Here is a 17555-nt window from a genome sequence, read left to right on the forward strand (position 1 = left end):
GCACCTAAGTCTGCTGGCTCACCGCTGCCTACAATGCCAGCTCAAGGCAACCCAGTGTCTTCCTCTGGCCTTTTCAAGCACTGCCACACGTGCCGCACAGACACAACTAAAATAATAAAATAGTCTTTAAAAGTATCCATTTAGTCTTTTCTCCAAAATTCCTTACCTTAAGTGATATCCAAGACCCCATTTTCTCTTCAGAAACACAGAAGAACCTATGCATTTTAGACTCCCATTGGACATGATCACTTTTCTGTCTGAATAAACGGAAACAATTGTGAAAGAATATTAGCAGTCCTTTCTTTTCTCTCCAGCCAAGAAAGCGGAGAAACGAAAGCTCAGAATTCCAAAGAAATACTCTACGAGAAATAACCATTCCTGCTGGACATCTGAAATTTTGAATCACATCTTAAAAATGATGTAATTGGATCTCCCAGGGCTAATCCTTTTAACTTTCCTCCAGCACTTTCTAAACAGGAAAACAGTGACCACTCCAGGTTACAGGTGAGTACAGCCTTTATCTGGATGATAAGGGACAGGCAGGTATTTTTCACTTAGACATATATTAAAGACTTGGGAGTTTAAGGAAACAGATGATCTGAAAAATGTCACCACGAGTTTTCATTACTGGCTACAGTCCAACAAATGGGCAGCCAGGAGGAATTCCAGGACAGGACTGCATTCTGCTATCCTCTAGACTGCTCTGGAGCTGTGGAAATGAGAACAGGGTTCTTGCCCTAGGAATAAATGGGGCATATAAATTTCCCAAAGTTTTCAACACGACACTGAAATCCAAGGATCCGTTACCAGCCAGGATGTCTGCCTCGTCCATGAACTGAGTGCTGAAGAGAATCACACGATTTGCCCTGCGTTCCTTCAGGAAACTCCACACTCGCTGCCTTGAGAAGGGATCGAGTCCAACCGTAGGTTCATCTAAGAGCAAAATCTACAGAGGGTAAAGATACTCAAAGTAAGACTTCTCCAAGTTAACTGTTTCCACGTAATAACATGGAAAATAAGTAAAACACAACAAACAAATAAAATAGTGGCATTTCATTGTATAGGCAAGCCCAACAGGTTCTTCTTGCCTGACACGCTACATGTAAAGCTCTGCCACCATTAGTGATAGAAAAAAGAGCACAGCTCTCACTTACTGAAAGCTCCTTTCTCCCTATGCATAATCTTACGTACTCGGGGGTCTCCCAACGTGGCAATCCCAAAGGTGAGCTTTCTTTTCTGTCCTTCACTTAAATGTTCGGCAAGGTTATCCTGAATACTCTGCATGTCCAGTTCCAGCATAATTTGTTGTACCTATGTGAGAAACACACAAAGCTCAAAACACAAGATGATCCAAATTTTACAAATTTAACCATCCATTAAAGAAGGCAGTCTTATAGGATTTCTTTGCTTCATTCCATTCATACATAGGTAGATAAGTGGCTGAGAGAATTCTGTGGTTGTGAGTGAACACAATGGATGGCTGGGAACTCAGGTAATGCAAGCACACAGTTTACCTCTTGTTTTACACGCTGGGGAAGAATCCCTTTTATTTTAGCAAAGAGGGTGAGGTTTTCCTTCACAGTGAGTGCACCGAATTGAACATTATGCTGAGGACAAACACCAGTTATCTTTCTGATTTCCTTCAAGTCTTGCATTTCAGAGAGATTTTTATTATAGACTGTGACTAATCCTAGAAAGTAGACGTTAAAATATTTTAATATTTCATTTATATTTGGAGATCTCATTCAATAAAATCATGGCATAAGCTCATACATATATAAGATTACAAATTTGTCAACAATTACTATTCTTAGCATAAGTACATGCTATGCAATACATTTTCTCAGAGATAACACACAGTGATACTAGTGATTCCCATGAAATCTGGGGAGTGACTAGTACATTGAAAATGATATAGTTCTAGAAAACAACTCTTGATAAAGATTATATCCATCAAACCATAGAATTTAAAATGACAAGCATATATCTACCCCTATTCTCTTATCAAATATCTTGTCTTTGAGGTATTGCTTTTGCTTACCTGATGTCGGAACATATAATCCATTAAGAATATTTAGTAATGAAGATTTTCCTGCTCCACTGTGGCCCAGAATTGCTGTGATTTGACTTTCATATATATCAAAGAACAAGCCTGTTTTCAGTAAAAGATATTAACATTATCAATAACAGAGTATTAGGGCTAGTCCTACACACAGAACAAAACAACTGAATTTCATGATGAATTTATCAAAGCTTTATATAACACACTGAAGAACTATGGTAACTTAAATAATGCCACTGACACATTGACATCAGTAAAATACATACACTATGGTATTACCTTAGAATCCAGACTAGCAGAAGTCTGGGATGAACCAAAACATTTACAAAATAAAAGTTAATGAATTATCTTTCAAATTAATAATTTTGAAAAGATGAATCACTTTAAAAATGTTGCTTTGGATGTGGTGGAATATGTCTCTAATCCCAGCATTTTTAGGAAGCAGAGAAGAAAGGAAGGTTCCCAAGAGTTTTAAGCCAACCTGGTCTACAATGAGATTCCAGGACTTCCGGGTGTACAGAGGCATTGTCTCAAAGAAAACAGAAAAACCAAAGAAAAACCATGGTGCTGCACAATGAAAAATATACATTAGCAACTCTATATTTGTGTTTTGTTTTTCTTTAAACAATTTGAGAAAACATGACTGGCCAGGAATATTGGCTGTTTTTAATTTTTTTTTTAAAAAAAGCATATAATATGGGTCAATGAGATGATCGGTGGGTGGGTAGAGGCTCATGGTGAAGAAGTCTGGCAACCTGAGTTTTATCTCCAGAACCCATGTAAAAATGGAGGAGAGAACCAATTCTAGATACTTATCCTCTCATCTCCACATTAATACTATGGTCCATGCGCCCTCCTCCATAAATGCATCACACACATGTGCACACACACACTAACTAATTAGCTAGTTAAGAGATAAGTTAAATACAAGGACATAATGATAATGGCATTGTCAAGGGCAAGGGGAACGCAGGGATCCTAGTCACAGCAATAATTAAAACATACAACTCAGCTTCCTCATCAGCAAAGTATGAGAAAAATAATTTGACCTTCATAAAATTAAATATAAGATTGTTCACATACAGCTCTTAGCATTATTCATAATATACCTAAGTGCTTAATAGACTGTTTATTACTATCGCTGTTTTAAATATGTATAGATTATAAGCATGGGTTTTATACCTTTGGAGGTAAGTGATGAATCAGGAATCTTTAAAATATGGATCCTTTCAGTGATTCTGCTCGTATAAACCAATCTTCAGGAGACAGTGATCTTAACAGAGATTGAGCTAATACTCATTTCAGTCTTTTAGGACAGTGACGGCTTAGAAATAAGGTCAATGTCAGGCACCGGTGTGGCAGCTGCACTCCCTCTGTTACTCATACAATGCAATATTATTTATTATTAGCCACGGAGATTGTAAACCCAAGTTCTCGAAGGTGGTCCAGGATGGCCACAAGGAGCAGTTGCAAGAAGAGAAGGCCTAGAGAAAGGAATGCCCTCTGGATTCCAGTGAGGAATTCCATGTGGAAACTCCCCAATTAGAACAGTTATATATTATTTATGTCTTGACACACAATGCTTTAAATTTTTAAAGTGCTACTGATTCTAAAAATGGAAGAAAAATTTGAAGACATTCAAAAAATGCAGCTTGTGACTCTGGTAAGTGCCAAGGTAGTTCATAATGTGCTCTGAGATTTTAACAATTTAAAATTGCTTCAATACGTCCTGAGCCAAACTTAAGAAGAAAACGGAAGATTTGGGTGGTATTTAGTTAATGAGGGCTTTTGAGTATCAGCCTCAATTCCCCTTCAGGGTTCAGAGAGAATGCTATGGCAAGCAAAGGCTTGGAATCTGAATAGAAAATAAATCTCTCACTCGGTACCTTTTCATGCCAGTTTCTTTATCGTTATGTCTCTATCCTAATTCCCCTGTCCGATTTCTAATTCCTCCCTGTTTATTCTCCTTCTATTATAGAAACTCTTCTCCGTCAGGAGCCTTCAAACAATAAAGAAATTACAAGAGTTACCGCCTCATTGGAGCACATTCCTCGGGTAAGTGATGAGGGAGCTGAGCCATTGACGTGACAACATAAGGTCCCAAGGCCATAGAAGCAAGAGTGTGACCCGGGGGGCACAGTGCCCAATGACAACTCTGAGACATAGGTCTATGATTAGTAGACTGGTAAGCAAAGAATTGGCATGCTTTCCTTAGTAACCTTGGTTGGACATCTGTGGCTCTGACCTTGTACATAGCTGTAAGGTTTCAAACTTACGATCTATTTACAAAAAAAAAAAAAAAAAAAAAAAAAGTCTTAAGTCTAGTTTGAGCTTGCTCTGAGATGAAAGTGAGCTAATTGTGCGCAGCTAGTCTGAGCAAAAGAACAAAGCAGGCTGTGAAGTGTCCACAGTCCTTGTGGGACAAATAAACCCAGTTATGAAGCATGTCCCGGTATATATTGCATGTATCAATATGGCTAAATGAAAAGTCATCATCTTGATCACACACAGATATATGTGCCCGGCAGATGGACCTGTTGTCCAGAGATAACCACACAGGCAGTGGGGAAACACCCAAAGCTTCTAGGGAAGGACTGAAGTGGCACATGAGAAGAATAATAGACACCAGCAACAGGTTTCAGAGTCAGTGCTCCTCTAAGCCTTGCTAGGCAGGATTGTCTCCATCAGAGTCTGCTGGGGTGACACCTGAATTGCCAGTTGCCATATGCTATATATTTCCATGGCCTCTGACATTTAATGAAAAAAAATTCAAGGGACAATAAAATTGTTCACATATACACTGGATCCTCCAAGATACAATCTTAGAGGAATAGATAATACTAAGCTAAGAAGTGTCCAGTTGTTACACAGTGCAGACAGAGTAGGACGTAGGTCGGGCTTATAATCATCTATTTTAGCTTTGGAAGACTCGGTCCTTTGTAAAACACATGTCTTACTTTATTTCCTTATATATTTATTTTAGACAGGATCTCATTATGTAGCCCTGACTGGCCCAGAACTTTCAAGGAAGACCACACTGAGCTTAAACTCACAGAGATCCTTTGGCCTCTGCCTCCCAAATGCTGGGATTAAAAGTGAGTGCTAGCCAGATGAAACATCATTTGGACAAAGCAGCAGCCTACAGAATGGGAAAAGATGTTTACCAACCTCACACTGAATAGAGGACTAATATCCAAAATCCATAAAGATCAGGAGTGGAGGAAGAAGGGAGCTGAGGTTAAGAGAGGGAATGTGGAGAAAGATAGCTAGACTTGAGGGACATTTTAGGGGTGGTATAGAAACCTACTGCAGTAGAAACTTCTTAAAATATATAAAGGTGATCCTAATGAAGTCTCCAAACAATAGGAGAGACAGAGTCCCAGATGGCCACCTCTTGTCACCAAACAAAGCTTCCAGTACTAGGACTGGGTTACAGCCAATTGAGTTGGGTCAAAGGGGTCCCATAGAAATCTCCAAACAACCAAGGCTGTTGCCAAGACTATCAGTTGCTCTCCACAAACTGACAGCAAAGTCCTATTGCTGAAGACAACACCACACAACTCACTGAACATGGAGAGGTCAAGCTGGTGTCTACATAGAACCTTCACCTTTATGGTCTAGTGTCTTCGGTACGGAAATGTACTCTATAGGCTACCGAGAGAGAAATATAAACACCAACCCAGACACAAAGTTTTTGATCTACAATTGGCTCTGCCTGTAAAATATGCTAGGGCCATGATGGCTCAAAGCTTGTGGGAGTTATCAACCAATATTCAATTTGACTTAAGACCCACTCCATGAGATGGAACCCATATCCAACACTGTTTGAATGACCAGAACCAAGACTAGGTAGCCCAGAGACTTAGAGTAAAAACCAAATAATACTGGTCTAAAAAAAGAACATGAAACAATAAAATGGCTCCTAATGATAGTTTACTAAATTCATAGATCAGAGAAGATTCTTCTTTCAGCAGATGAGAGCAAATACAGATATCCACATCTAAACACTATGTAAAGAGAGAAAACTTGAAACACACCGCTCTAAATGGGATATCTCCATCAAATCTTTCCCCTCAGAGCTCAGGGAGCACGAAAGATTACAGGAGGTGGAAACAGTGTAAAAGTCAGAGGGGGCAGAGGACACCAAAACAAGGCCTTCTAAATCAACTGAGCAAAAACCATATGAACTCACAGAATTTGAGACAGCAGACATAGAGTCAATATGGGTCAGGTCCTCTGCGTGTATATTATAGCTTTCAGTTTAATATTTTTGTTTTGTTGGTGTTGTTTTCGAGACAGGGTTTCTCTGTGTAGCTTTGGAGCCTGTCCTGGAACTAGCTCTTGTAGCCCAGGCTGGTCTTGAACTCACGGAGATCCACTTGCCTCTGCCTCCCGAGTGCTGGGATTAAAGGCTTGCGCCACCACCACCCTCAGTTTAATATTTTTATAGGTCTCTGAATATGTGAGTGAGTGGGTCTCTGATTCTTGTGCCTTCTCTTAGGACTCTTTTCTTCTGTTAGTTTGCCTTGTCCAACTTCAGTGTGATGACTTTTGTTTTATCTTTACTATATTTTGTTTTGCTACATTTTGTTGTCATGTCTCGGAAGGCTATTTTTTGATAATGAGAGAGGAAAAGGGAGCAGATCCAGATGGGAGGGAAATGGAGAGGATTTGGGAGGAGAGAAGGAAAACCATATTCAGGATATATTATGTAAGAAAAGAAATCTATTTTTGATAAAAGAAAAGAAGAAAGAAAACAAATGTGCCACCACACTCAGCCTAAAAAGAATTTTTTAATAAAAGCAACTATACCTCCAAAATGTAGCTGTTATGTGATAACTTGTTTAATGATTGTTATATAAAACTATATATGTTAGAATATTTAATATTATAATATGCTTAATCATAAAAATTAAAAACTGTCATTAGATACCGATTTGTTAGTTTAATTCATTGTCAAAGGTTTCATTAGTCTCGTTTTGGTTGACTAATACATTATTAATTGAACTGTGCAAATTCTATGACTATCTAAAAATTTTATCAGATTCTAGCATTCTTCCCTGACACTACAAATACAAAAATGTGTTTGAAAGCCATTGTAAAAAGCAAAATAATACTATATTTTTCACAGTACGATCATATTCTTGTAAACTAATAAATTCATGAAATATCTGGAAGGATTTTACAGTAAAGTCTTAATGATTGGTAATGTTCAGATGGCAGAGTTAGGCCCCTTGTGTTCTTACTTCTTTTTCCTGTTTTATTAGTGTATTTGCATTTTCATTCTGAAAGCTTCCTGGGTTTTAGTATTAATAGTTAAGTCAAGTAAAGAATGAATTTTTTTTTACCTTTCAAAGCCTCCACTTTTCCAGACTTCCCTTTATATACTTTTTTAATATTTCTTATTCTGAAATAATAAAGAGGCACTTTATATTAGCCAATACACACAGGTAAAAATAGCACAGACAGATATCAGTGGATGTAAAAAGTACTTTATAGCAAATAACATGTGATATAACTTGACTGCTCATAAACACAAATAATTATTTTCAATTAGTTGTTTCACCTGAAATAGAAAATAAATGAGACTCTCTAGACTCAGTAACAGACTCATTTTGTCTCTGTCATTTGGCTTTAGTCTCAGGTTTACATTTATACAACAAATACAGCAATGTGATTATTAAGGGGGAATAGATAAAAGTTAAAAGAGATTACGTCTCATCAGAAATTTTATTTAAGACCTCCTTCGTATAGTATGAGGTCCGTTGGCCTTACCCGTCCTTTAAAGCTGGCCTTTGTCAAGTTTCAAACCCAGGACAAAGGCTGAGGTGCTTATTTAACAGGTCAAAGCTGGATCTGGCTCAGGTTCTCCCAGAGTCCCTCAGTCCCTACCAGTGACAGGGGGTGGCTCGCATACCCTGCCCTCTACCCTGAACTCCCCAGCCCAGGGGTTGGGCTGCCCTTCCCCCAGAGGCGATTTCCTAAACAATCCAGGCTTTTTGTTTACCTGCCCTTTTGGACCTTCGGCCACCTGGCTGCCACACCTGTTTTCCCTGTCTCTCTTCTCCTCTCCCGTCTCTCCAGATGGCCCAGCTCAGTCTGGTCAAGTCCACTCTGGACTCCCCCAGATGTCCCTGCCTCTGGCTATGCTCTTCCCACATACTGACAATAAACGTGCTTCTCCACCAATCCTAGGAGAAGTCTTGTCCTTTCCTTTCCTTTCTATTTTTTTCATTCAACCTTTAATATTCATTTTAACAAAGAAACTTCTGATCTTTTCCAGATTTCAGAAGTGAAAGAATCATTTGATTTGGGGGCTTCTTTTGTTTTTCTGGAAATGTTCAAACTTCTGCCCTTTTACCACATAACATTTTCTTTCTCTGCCTTTTATACATCCAGTTTCTCTGCCTTAAAGGGCATTCACTCAGGCGTGTAGGCACGTGCCTGCAATTCTTTGATTTATAAACAGAGTGTGTGGCCAACCTGAGCTATAGGGAGATCCTGTCTCAAAAAAATAAAAGCAAAAGAACAAAAGTTTTAATACAAATCTAAAAGATAGAAGCAGGAAGTCAGAGAAGATAAGTTAGACCATATAGAGGTAACCCAAGGGAATTCCCCTTTCAAGAAGCACATAAGAGAAACTGATGATTACAGTGGGGTGTGATGGTTCAAAATGATGTTGATAAAGACAAGGCTTTCCCCTTCACTGTTTATCACACATCCTTGGATAGGTTGATTGACAGTTCTTTAGCCTTTTACTTATTAGCACAGCTACCAATGTGCTTACCTGATGGCTTCTTTTCCTTGGTATTCAGGAGCCACAGGCTCAAAATAATCATCGGAAGGGAGCTCGGGGTCTACGCCTCTCTCAATGACCTGGTGGCTACCGGTCTTTTGTCGGAAACAAGATGACAAATTCAAGCAAAACAGTGGAGAATACCGGCGCTCTTCCCCATCTGATTAGTCAAGAACAAGATCAGATCAGCATAGTGAATAAAGAAGTCTTGCTCAGAAAAGATGAAATGCTTTGAAATTTCAAACACCGTGTAAATTTTTTCCTTCAAGCTTCCTATTCTTCAGAAGAAAACTGATAAACAATGAAAATTTAAAGTAACATTGCAAAAATTAATGATAGAACTTTCAACAGAATATAAATCAAATAATTTTTTAAAATGTAATTTCAAATATATCAATGAGGAGAGGTGAAATAAAATGCTTTTGAAACGCAATAGGGCACATAAAAATTACAGATATGTTTATAAACTTAAATAAGTTGACCATGCCAATATAATTGAACATGATACTGAAATCTGCAAATCCATATTTGTACATGAATGAAAAACAACACATGCAGAAATTATTTTTCCAAGACGAACACAATATTGTAAATTTTTTATTAATAAGAAGATATTAGATATAATTTGTTATTAAGAATCTTCACAAAGAAGCCAGAAAAAATGAACCATGGGCATACAAATACTCATAAATATGTACACTAGGTATTATCAAAGCAGGGGAACTATTATAAATTAAAAATGCAAATAAAGTCATGTGCAGAAATGAATGTGAAGGAACTTTGGGCTTATGTGAATCCTACGATTTTTAGCAAGATAAAGAAAAGTAAATGCACAATTTATATATATGCAAGTATAAACAAAACATGAAAATCTGAGAACAAGGACTAACAAATACTTATTAGAAAATGTCTCTACAGTGTAATGGCCCATTCCTAGCCAAACCAAAGTAAGAGCTAATGATTGTTTTTGAAGTTTGCTTCTGAAGTGCTTTGTAATTTTTGATTTCCTTCCTTGCATATTGCTCACTGTCCTCAGACACAACTCCTCTCGCGCTCTGTCTTGTCCACCCAGACACGTTGACCTCACCTTATGACCAGTCTGCCTGTTCCTACTCTCATGGTTTGTTTTTACATTTTCAGATTGTTCTGGTACAAATTCTTACTAGCAGTCTTTCAAAATACTTTGAAGGATAATTTAAAACGCAACAAAACTTAATTAATATATAATTGCATTTAAAATTTAATTATATAATTATGTTATTGTTTTACCATTAGAATAATTTTGCATAAATAACATCTACTCTATAACTAAATTAATCAGATGAGATTAGACACTTATTCTCACCTCTAAAGATATTTTAATATTATCTTAAGAAAAGCTGAAAACTCAGAGAAATTCCATTAATACTTACAGAGCAAGATTTTGTCAAAATACAATGCCAGAACCAAGTAGAAAAGCCCATCAAAAGCCAATATGGAAAATGTCACTAGGATTGCATATGATTCTCCTGAAGGGTCAGGAAATACTACACCATTCAAGTCATACTCCAGGAAAATGATCTAAGATTCAAACAAAAGTTAAAATAAATTCCTAAACTCATAAATAACATGGCACCAATAATTATTAGTTTGCAAGTTAACTTTTTAAAGAAATATTTTAATGAAGGCAGAGTAAATAATAAGCACTATACAAGTAAACAAAGCTGCAAGGGTGAGTCCACATTTGAAATAAAGCAATATAATTCTGCCTGGACCAGAATGAATGGGGGAGAGATACTGAGATGTCAATTGAAACACAATGTATAGTAGCAAAATGCTGAAAGTTTCCTTTGCTTCCATTTCTAGTCAGTGCTGTGCAAGAGCTCCATAACTGCACAGTAAGTCTAGGGGCTCACAACCACCTGCAACTCCACCTCCAGGTGATCTGACGCCCTCTTCTGGGTCTGTGTGCCCTGCACATATCCATACAAAATAAAAATAAACTTTTTTCTTAAATCTCTGTTCACCAAAGGAATCACTAAGAAAGGAGAAAAGCCAGCAATAACTTGCGGGAAAAGTCTGGTATACAGCATATGTAGGAAATTGTTATAAGTAATAAGGAATACAAAGAACTTTGTGGAAATGGGAAAGAAAAGATCTGAATAGATAATTTTCAAAAGAAAAACACAAAAAGATATTACATGAAAAGCATCTAATTTTATCAAAAGCACAAAACACGAATGAGCACACTAATAAATCACATAGTCATTAGAATGGCTAAAACTTAACAATAACAGTTGGTGAAGACTGAGAAAAACTGGAATCTTCTACCATCATTTTTGTTAAGTCAAATAAAGTAACCATTTTAGAAAGTATTTCGTGACCATCATGAGTTTTAAAGTTTGTATACACTAGTCCCAATAAATGACTCCTACCTATACAGAAAACAGATTAAAGAATAATTGTAATAGCTTTACCAAAATCAAACCCTGGAATTCTACTCTATTAGCAAAAGTAAAATAATATAGGTATACAATAACATGGTATATAGCACTATACTGTAGTTAAATACAAGACCATGCGTGACACCCAATAACATAATACTGAGTAAATAACATTAATTTTTTAAAATATATTTTGTGTAGTGTCACTTACATAAATTTAAATATGGATTAAACAAATAATTAAATTTCAAACCTCAAACAAGGCTGGAAGTAAACAGCAAGAAAGTAATTTTCATAAAATGGATGCATGTTGAACGATGGTATATAAAGAGATGTTTCACAATGAACACAGGATTCCATCCCTTTAAAAGTTCATAAGTACACTGATGGACTATATGAATTTTGTTGTACTATGTACTTACATATTTAAATATTTTCATAATTAATTCATAGTTTACACAATAAAATGTTTTAAAACAGGTTTACACAGAAGTTTTAATAAACTAGCAGTTTTTATTTCAATTTTTTGTTTAAGGACAATTTTTTAATGATGTAGAAAATTTACCAGGAAAGTTACTCTGGTAAAAGCTCTTGGTTAGGGACAGAGGGGTGTCGAGTGTTAATGCCTCTCAAAGCAACAGCGATAACCTGTGTTTTTACCTTAGCCATCCCAGAGGTGAAGGCAAAGGGGCTGCAAATGCTCAGAATCCATTCCAGAGAAGTGGGGAGTTGTTTGTTAAGTACAGTGAACCCCACACACCCCCAGAGGAGGGTAAAGAGAAATACAATCAGATTGGTGAGGATAGCTTTCTGAAACAAAACAGCCATCAGGAAGGCTACAGCTATCTGGAAGAGAAAAGACATTAGCGGTCGTGAGTCACAAGCCTTTGAGGACCAGCTGCAAAGTCAGGCTCATGGCTCATACAAGGTATTATCAAGGGGAAAGGGAGAGGAGTGTGAAGCTATACCAACTGTGCTCTGCCCTCTCTTAAAAAAAAATAAAATCCATACGTGTCCTACCCATTTGTTAGGCATTTCTTTCTACAGAAGAGATAGGGAAAGTTGAATGATAATCCAAGAATCGGGTAGAAACACAATGTTGGGGAATTAAGCAAAGCTAAATTAGTGTACTGAGGAAAATTATCCATCTACACTTCTGTAGATATCATCCTAGAAGATGAGAAAATACAGAAAGTGCTGTGTAGAGAAGGATGGGGAGAGAGATAGGCAGGAGAAAAGGTGAGAAAATAAAGAAAAACTCAAGGGGCTGGGAAGGCTATTATGTGGAAAATGTCAAGAATAAATCAAACAGCAGAGGATATCTGCCTCTATGGAAACGTTACCGCAAATCCCACTAATTTGTTTAATAATATGTGTTAATAATTACAATAAGCACTATTCAAATCATATGTGGCACTTTCTTTAAATCCTTGAGCTCTGAGTTAAGAGTTAAAAAAAAATTGAGCTCTTCTTTCTCAGTGTTCCCCTAAATCCAATACTCCAGTCTCATCCCCAGCTCTGCATCATTTGGCAACTGTGGCTGCCTCCCATGCACACACACCAACTCGCATCTCGTGTCCATCCTGCAGATCTTCCTTTTCTAACCTTCTCCCACTCCTTGTTACTATGTCCCAGATCCCAGCTCCAACAGCACTGCCTGCTAACCTAAGGGCTGCTCCTACCAGGACAACAAGTAGGCTGAAGGTGAACCCACTCCTTATCTGCAGCTCCAGAGATCCAATCCCCCTTGTCAGAAAGGCTAAGATCAACAACACACATGACAGCTTATGCTGGCAAGGATGTGAACCAAGGGGAACACTCCATCATTGCTAGTGGGCCTGCAAACTTATGCAATCACTATGGAACTCAATACAGTAGTTCCTCCAAAAATTGGGATTTGAGCTATCTCAAGACCTAGCTATCCCAACCGCTCTTAGGCACTACCCAAGGGAAGCTCCATCCTACCACGAGGACAATTGCTCAATTATGTTCATTGCAGCTTTATTCTTAATAGTCAGAAATTGGAAATAACCAAAATGTTTTTTAACAGAAGTATAGATAAAGAAAATGTGTGTTTACTCAGCTGCTAAAAAAAAAAAAATGAGATCATGAAACTTTCAAACAAATGGATGGAACTAGGAAAAAAAGCATCCTAGTGAGGTAACGCAGACCCAACAAGATAAGTACTGTATGTATTCATGTATAAGTGGTTATTAGCCATTAAGTAAATGATAACCAGGCTACAATCCATAGACCCTAAGAGGTGTGGGGGTATGCACAGATCTCCCTAGGAGGGGAAGTAGAGCAGATTTTATGTGCAGACTGGAGGCAAGTGTGGACAGGAACTAGGGTATGAGGGAGGGTGGAGGCAGAGGCTGCACACAGATGCCTGGAACTGCAGGGCATTTGAAGGATGGGAAACCTGGTACAGTCGAAACTTTCTGGAATTATACGAAGGTGATTCTAATGATGTTTCCTAGTAATGGGGGATGTGAGTCTCAACTGGCCACTCTTGTAACCTGGTGAGGCTTCCAGTGATGGGACTGAGTTGATGGCTAAAGGGGGTCCCATGGAAATCCCCAAACAGCCAGCTGGGGCTCAGACAAAGGGTTGCATTCTGCAAATTGACAAGAGGGCTCCATTGCTGAAAACAACACCCAGACAACTCACTGAAAATGGAGAAATCGAGCTGCTGCCTACATGGAGCCTTCAATCCTATGTTCTAGTCACTTTGGTGTGGGAAGGTATTCTGCAGGCTACCAAAAAAGAAACATGGACACCAACCCAGCTACAAAACCTTTGAACTACAATCTGTCCCGCCCGAAAAAATATGCTAGGGAAACGGTGGCAAAGAACTTGTGGTAGTAGCCAACCTACATCTGATTTGACTTAAGGCCCACTCCACAAGACAGAACCCATATCCAACACTGCTTCGGTAACCAAGAATCAGAGACCAGGTAGCCCAAGGACCTAGTGCCAAAGAAAACATTATTGGTCTAAAAAATATTCAATAAATGACTCCTAATGATATTCTCCTATACTCATAGATCAGTGCCTTATCCAGTTACTATCAGAGAAGCTTCCTCCAGCAGCCGATGGGAGTGGGTGCAGAGACTTTACTCACAGAAAGTCTAGATGAGAGGTCTCCATCAAATCCCTCTCCTCAGAGCTTAGGGAATCCCCTGGAAGAGGAGGCTGAAAAATTGTAAGAGTCAGAGGGGATGAAAGACACCAGGAGGACAAGGCCCTCTAAATCAACTAAGCAAGGTGCATATGAGTTCAGAGACTGAAGCAGCAAGTAGAGGGCCTACATGGGTTTGCGCCAGGTTCTCTGCACATACATACATGATAGCCTTTAGATTAGTATTTTATGGGAGTCCTGGGTGTGAGAATAAGTGTGTTTCTGACTCATGTGCCTGTTCTTGGGAGTCTTTTCCTCCTGTTGGGTTGCCATGTCCAGATTCGATATGATATTTTTTGTTTCGGCTTATTATGCTTTAATTATAATGTTTAGCTGTTATCTCTCAGAAGCCATTTATTTCCTAATGAGAGACAGAAGAGAGTGGATCTAGAGGGGTGGGGTGGGGGGTGGGGAACTGGGAGAAGTGAAGGGAAGGGAAACTATTATCAGGATATATTGTATGAGAAAAGAATCTATTTTGATAAAAGAAAAAATAGAAGGAAGAAAATGCCCCTTGCTTGTGTCTAATTCATATTAGAGCTACACAAGGCGATGGAAGTAACAACTCAATGAAGCTTGAGACTTCCCAGAGGCCTTTTTCCCTGATGGGAGAGCTACTCTAATGATCATAGTCAAACCAGTCCACAGACTAGCTGTAGAGCAGCCTTCCCTCGTCTACTCTTGCCCTCCCTTTTTCTTTAACTCTGGGTATTGATGTATTATCTCCACTTGCGTCTACTGAAGACGCAACATAAAGTTGAAAATTTACCTCCACGGGACCAATGTTGGTCACCATGATAAAATAAAAAGTAAACTTGCGCAGTAGGACTAGCTGCCTGGCAAGATATTTTTTACTCATTAAAGGCAATTAAAAGGTTCACAGTTAAAAATCCCGAAATACCTCAAATAAAAGATTTTATGAAAAAAATTCTGATACACGATCTCATTGTGGATGCACAAAACTTCTTAGAAAAAAAAGAGACCCAATTTACTTGGATTTACATTATTTTCAAATATCTATTGAAACTTTCTCAAGCAAACACATGTGTATCCATGTGATCAGACACACACACACACACACACACACACCACATCACACCAGACATGAAAAAGTGCCTTCCTAACCTCCCAGGAAATTAAAGTTTGTGACTCACAGCTATGATCTAGTGTGTAAAAGGTGATAATAAACGTATGCACTTACCAAAGATAATCCATATAAGAAAAAGAGTGTAAATATGACAGGGAAACCAGTCATCACTATAATTTGGGCAGATGTTATGATAACTGCAATGAATATGGAAGTAATGAAGATGAAGCCAACATAGATTAAGCCCCAGGACAGCCTAAACAAAGACAAAAGACATTTAAATTATTTAACCTTTTAAATAAATGTTGTTACATCTACAAAAGCATCTAAAGGACAACTCTGTTACTCTTGTATGTGTACCCTAGTTTAATAACTATGATATTGATAACATAGATGAAGGTAATTGTGTGTGCTCATCTTCCAATGGGGAAGAATGTCACAACCAATTAAGAGGCTATAAACCAAAGTATGGCCTTGCTGGTACCTGAAGGCCAGGCTTCCATATGCATCTATCGCACAAATACTATGAGCATTGTATAAACTCTATGGTTTATGCTGTGTAGATACATGTAACTTGCTTTTATCAATCAACATTATCTAGTACATATAGAGTTTATTTATTTCATTGTATTTCTAGACAATAATTTTACTTCAGGGAGCCCATTACTAGATTGTTCGATCAATAATTAATCATCCAACCCATTTACTTTTACCATTCCACTCCCATAGTTTCTATTTTTTTGTGGAGGGTTTTATTTGTTTCTGTATGCTTTAAGTGGTGTTTGTTTGTTTGAGTTTTCATTAGGTTTGGTTTATCAAGAAGGACCTCAGTGCCTCTGTAGACATTACAGGGAAGCCAGAAACTCTACATCTTCCAGGATCCACCTACCCAGTGCTGAGATTATACACCTGCATGGCCATGCCCAACCAAGTGCTTTCTTGATTTGGGTATTATATAGAGAATTAACCTCTAAGAATCAATATCAAAACAAGTCATGTTTCCTCTGAGCACATAATTTTTCTTTAAATCTGATAATATATATTTTGTCACTGATACCAAACTCTTCTGTGTTTTAGCGGAGTTGAGACGTTATTTTATTTGTATTTCTATCTGTTTAAACTCATCCACTGTTTTCCTAGGTCTTTATTTCTATGGAAGTGGTTACCTTTATTATGTCACAAATACATAAAGAGATACATCCCTGTACACATACAAACATATACGTCTATTTTGAAATGACTTTAAAGTGTTTGTGGGGTGAGGTAAGGTATGAACACTAATATGTAGCTCAAATGCTGTTGTTAAGTCATTCCTAAACACCAGTCTATGTTATGTCCTGGTCATAATGCTCCACTTATGTTGAAATATGAGCGGTGGCGGGGCTGCGTCCCCAACACCCCGGCCGCTTGGCTAGCTCATGCCCGAAATAACAACACACAAACTGTATTCATTTAAGAACTGCTTGGCCCATGAACTCTAGCCCTTACAGGCCAATTCTCGCATCTGGACTAGCCCATTTCTAATGATGTGTGTAAGCACCCCAAGGTGCGCTTACCGAGAAGATTCTAGTCTAAGTCCATCATGGGTTGCAGCTGCCTGGGAGAGCTGAGCATGGCATCTCTGCTCCAGCAGAGCTGTCGCGTCTACCCGGGAGAGCTGAGCATGGCGTCTCTGCTCCAGCAGAGCTGTTGAGTCTCTCCGGGAGCAGAGCAGAGTCTGACCTCACTTCCTCTTCCGCCCAGAATTCTATTCTGTTTACTCCTCCCATCTATGTTCCAAGCCATGAGGCCAAGCAGCTGGTTTATTATAACTTAACCAATGAAATCAACAGATTGATATATGACACTCCCACATCACACTTAATACAGCATTTGCTTACTTCAAAACATCCCTGGCTAGCCAAGCCCACGAGCACAACAGACCCTTTACAAGACTGTTGTCTTCACATAAGGAAGTGTGGAGATGTCCCCTCATAACTAGGATTGGTCGGGCAGAACTGCCATTC

General features: G+C 38.4%; 1 protein-coding gene across 3 annotated transcripts in view; it reads right to left on the reverse strand.

The window, feature by feature from the left end:
- The window catches only part of Abca6 (ATP binding cassette subfamily A member 6), a 61263-nt gene that overhangs the window by 36019 nt on the left and 7689 nt on the right, over positions 1-17555 (reverse strand). For 2 of the 3 annotated variants that reach the window (XM_050164254.1, XM_050164253.1), the window contains exons 7-16: positions 15664-15805; positions 11942-12127; positions 10271-10418; positions 8850-9018; positions 7411-7469; positions 2042-2152; positions 1515-1690; positions 1192-1311; positions 808-946; positions 167-257 (exon numbers count right to left, since the gene is read on the reverse strand). In XM_050164254.1, the coding sequence (XP_050020211.1) occupies positions 167-257; positions 808-946; positions 1192-1311; positions 1515-1690; positions 2042-2152; positions 7411-7469; positions 8850-9018; positions 10271-10418; positions 11942-12127; positions 15664-15805 (1341 nt within the window). Of the gene's footprint in view, positions 1-166; positions 258-807; positions 947-1191; positions 1312-1514; positions 1691-2041; positions 2153-7410; positions 7470-8849; positions 9019-10270; positions 10419-11941; positions 12128-14405; positions 14477-15663; positions 15806-17555 lie in introns of those variants that run through there. The other variant, XM_050164255.1, reaches the window with a different exon arrangement.

This window comes from Alexandromys fortis, unplaced genomic scaffold, assembly GCF_014885135.2.
Source record: "Alexandromys fortis isolate MF-2015 unplaced genomic scaffold, M_Fortis_MF-2015_v1.1 scaffold_156, whole genome shotgun sequence".
Taxonomy (NCBI): domain Eukaryota; kingdom Metazoa; phylum Chordata; class Mammalia; order Rodentia; family Cricetidae; genus Alexandromys; species Alexandromys fortis.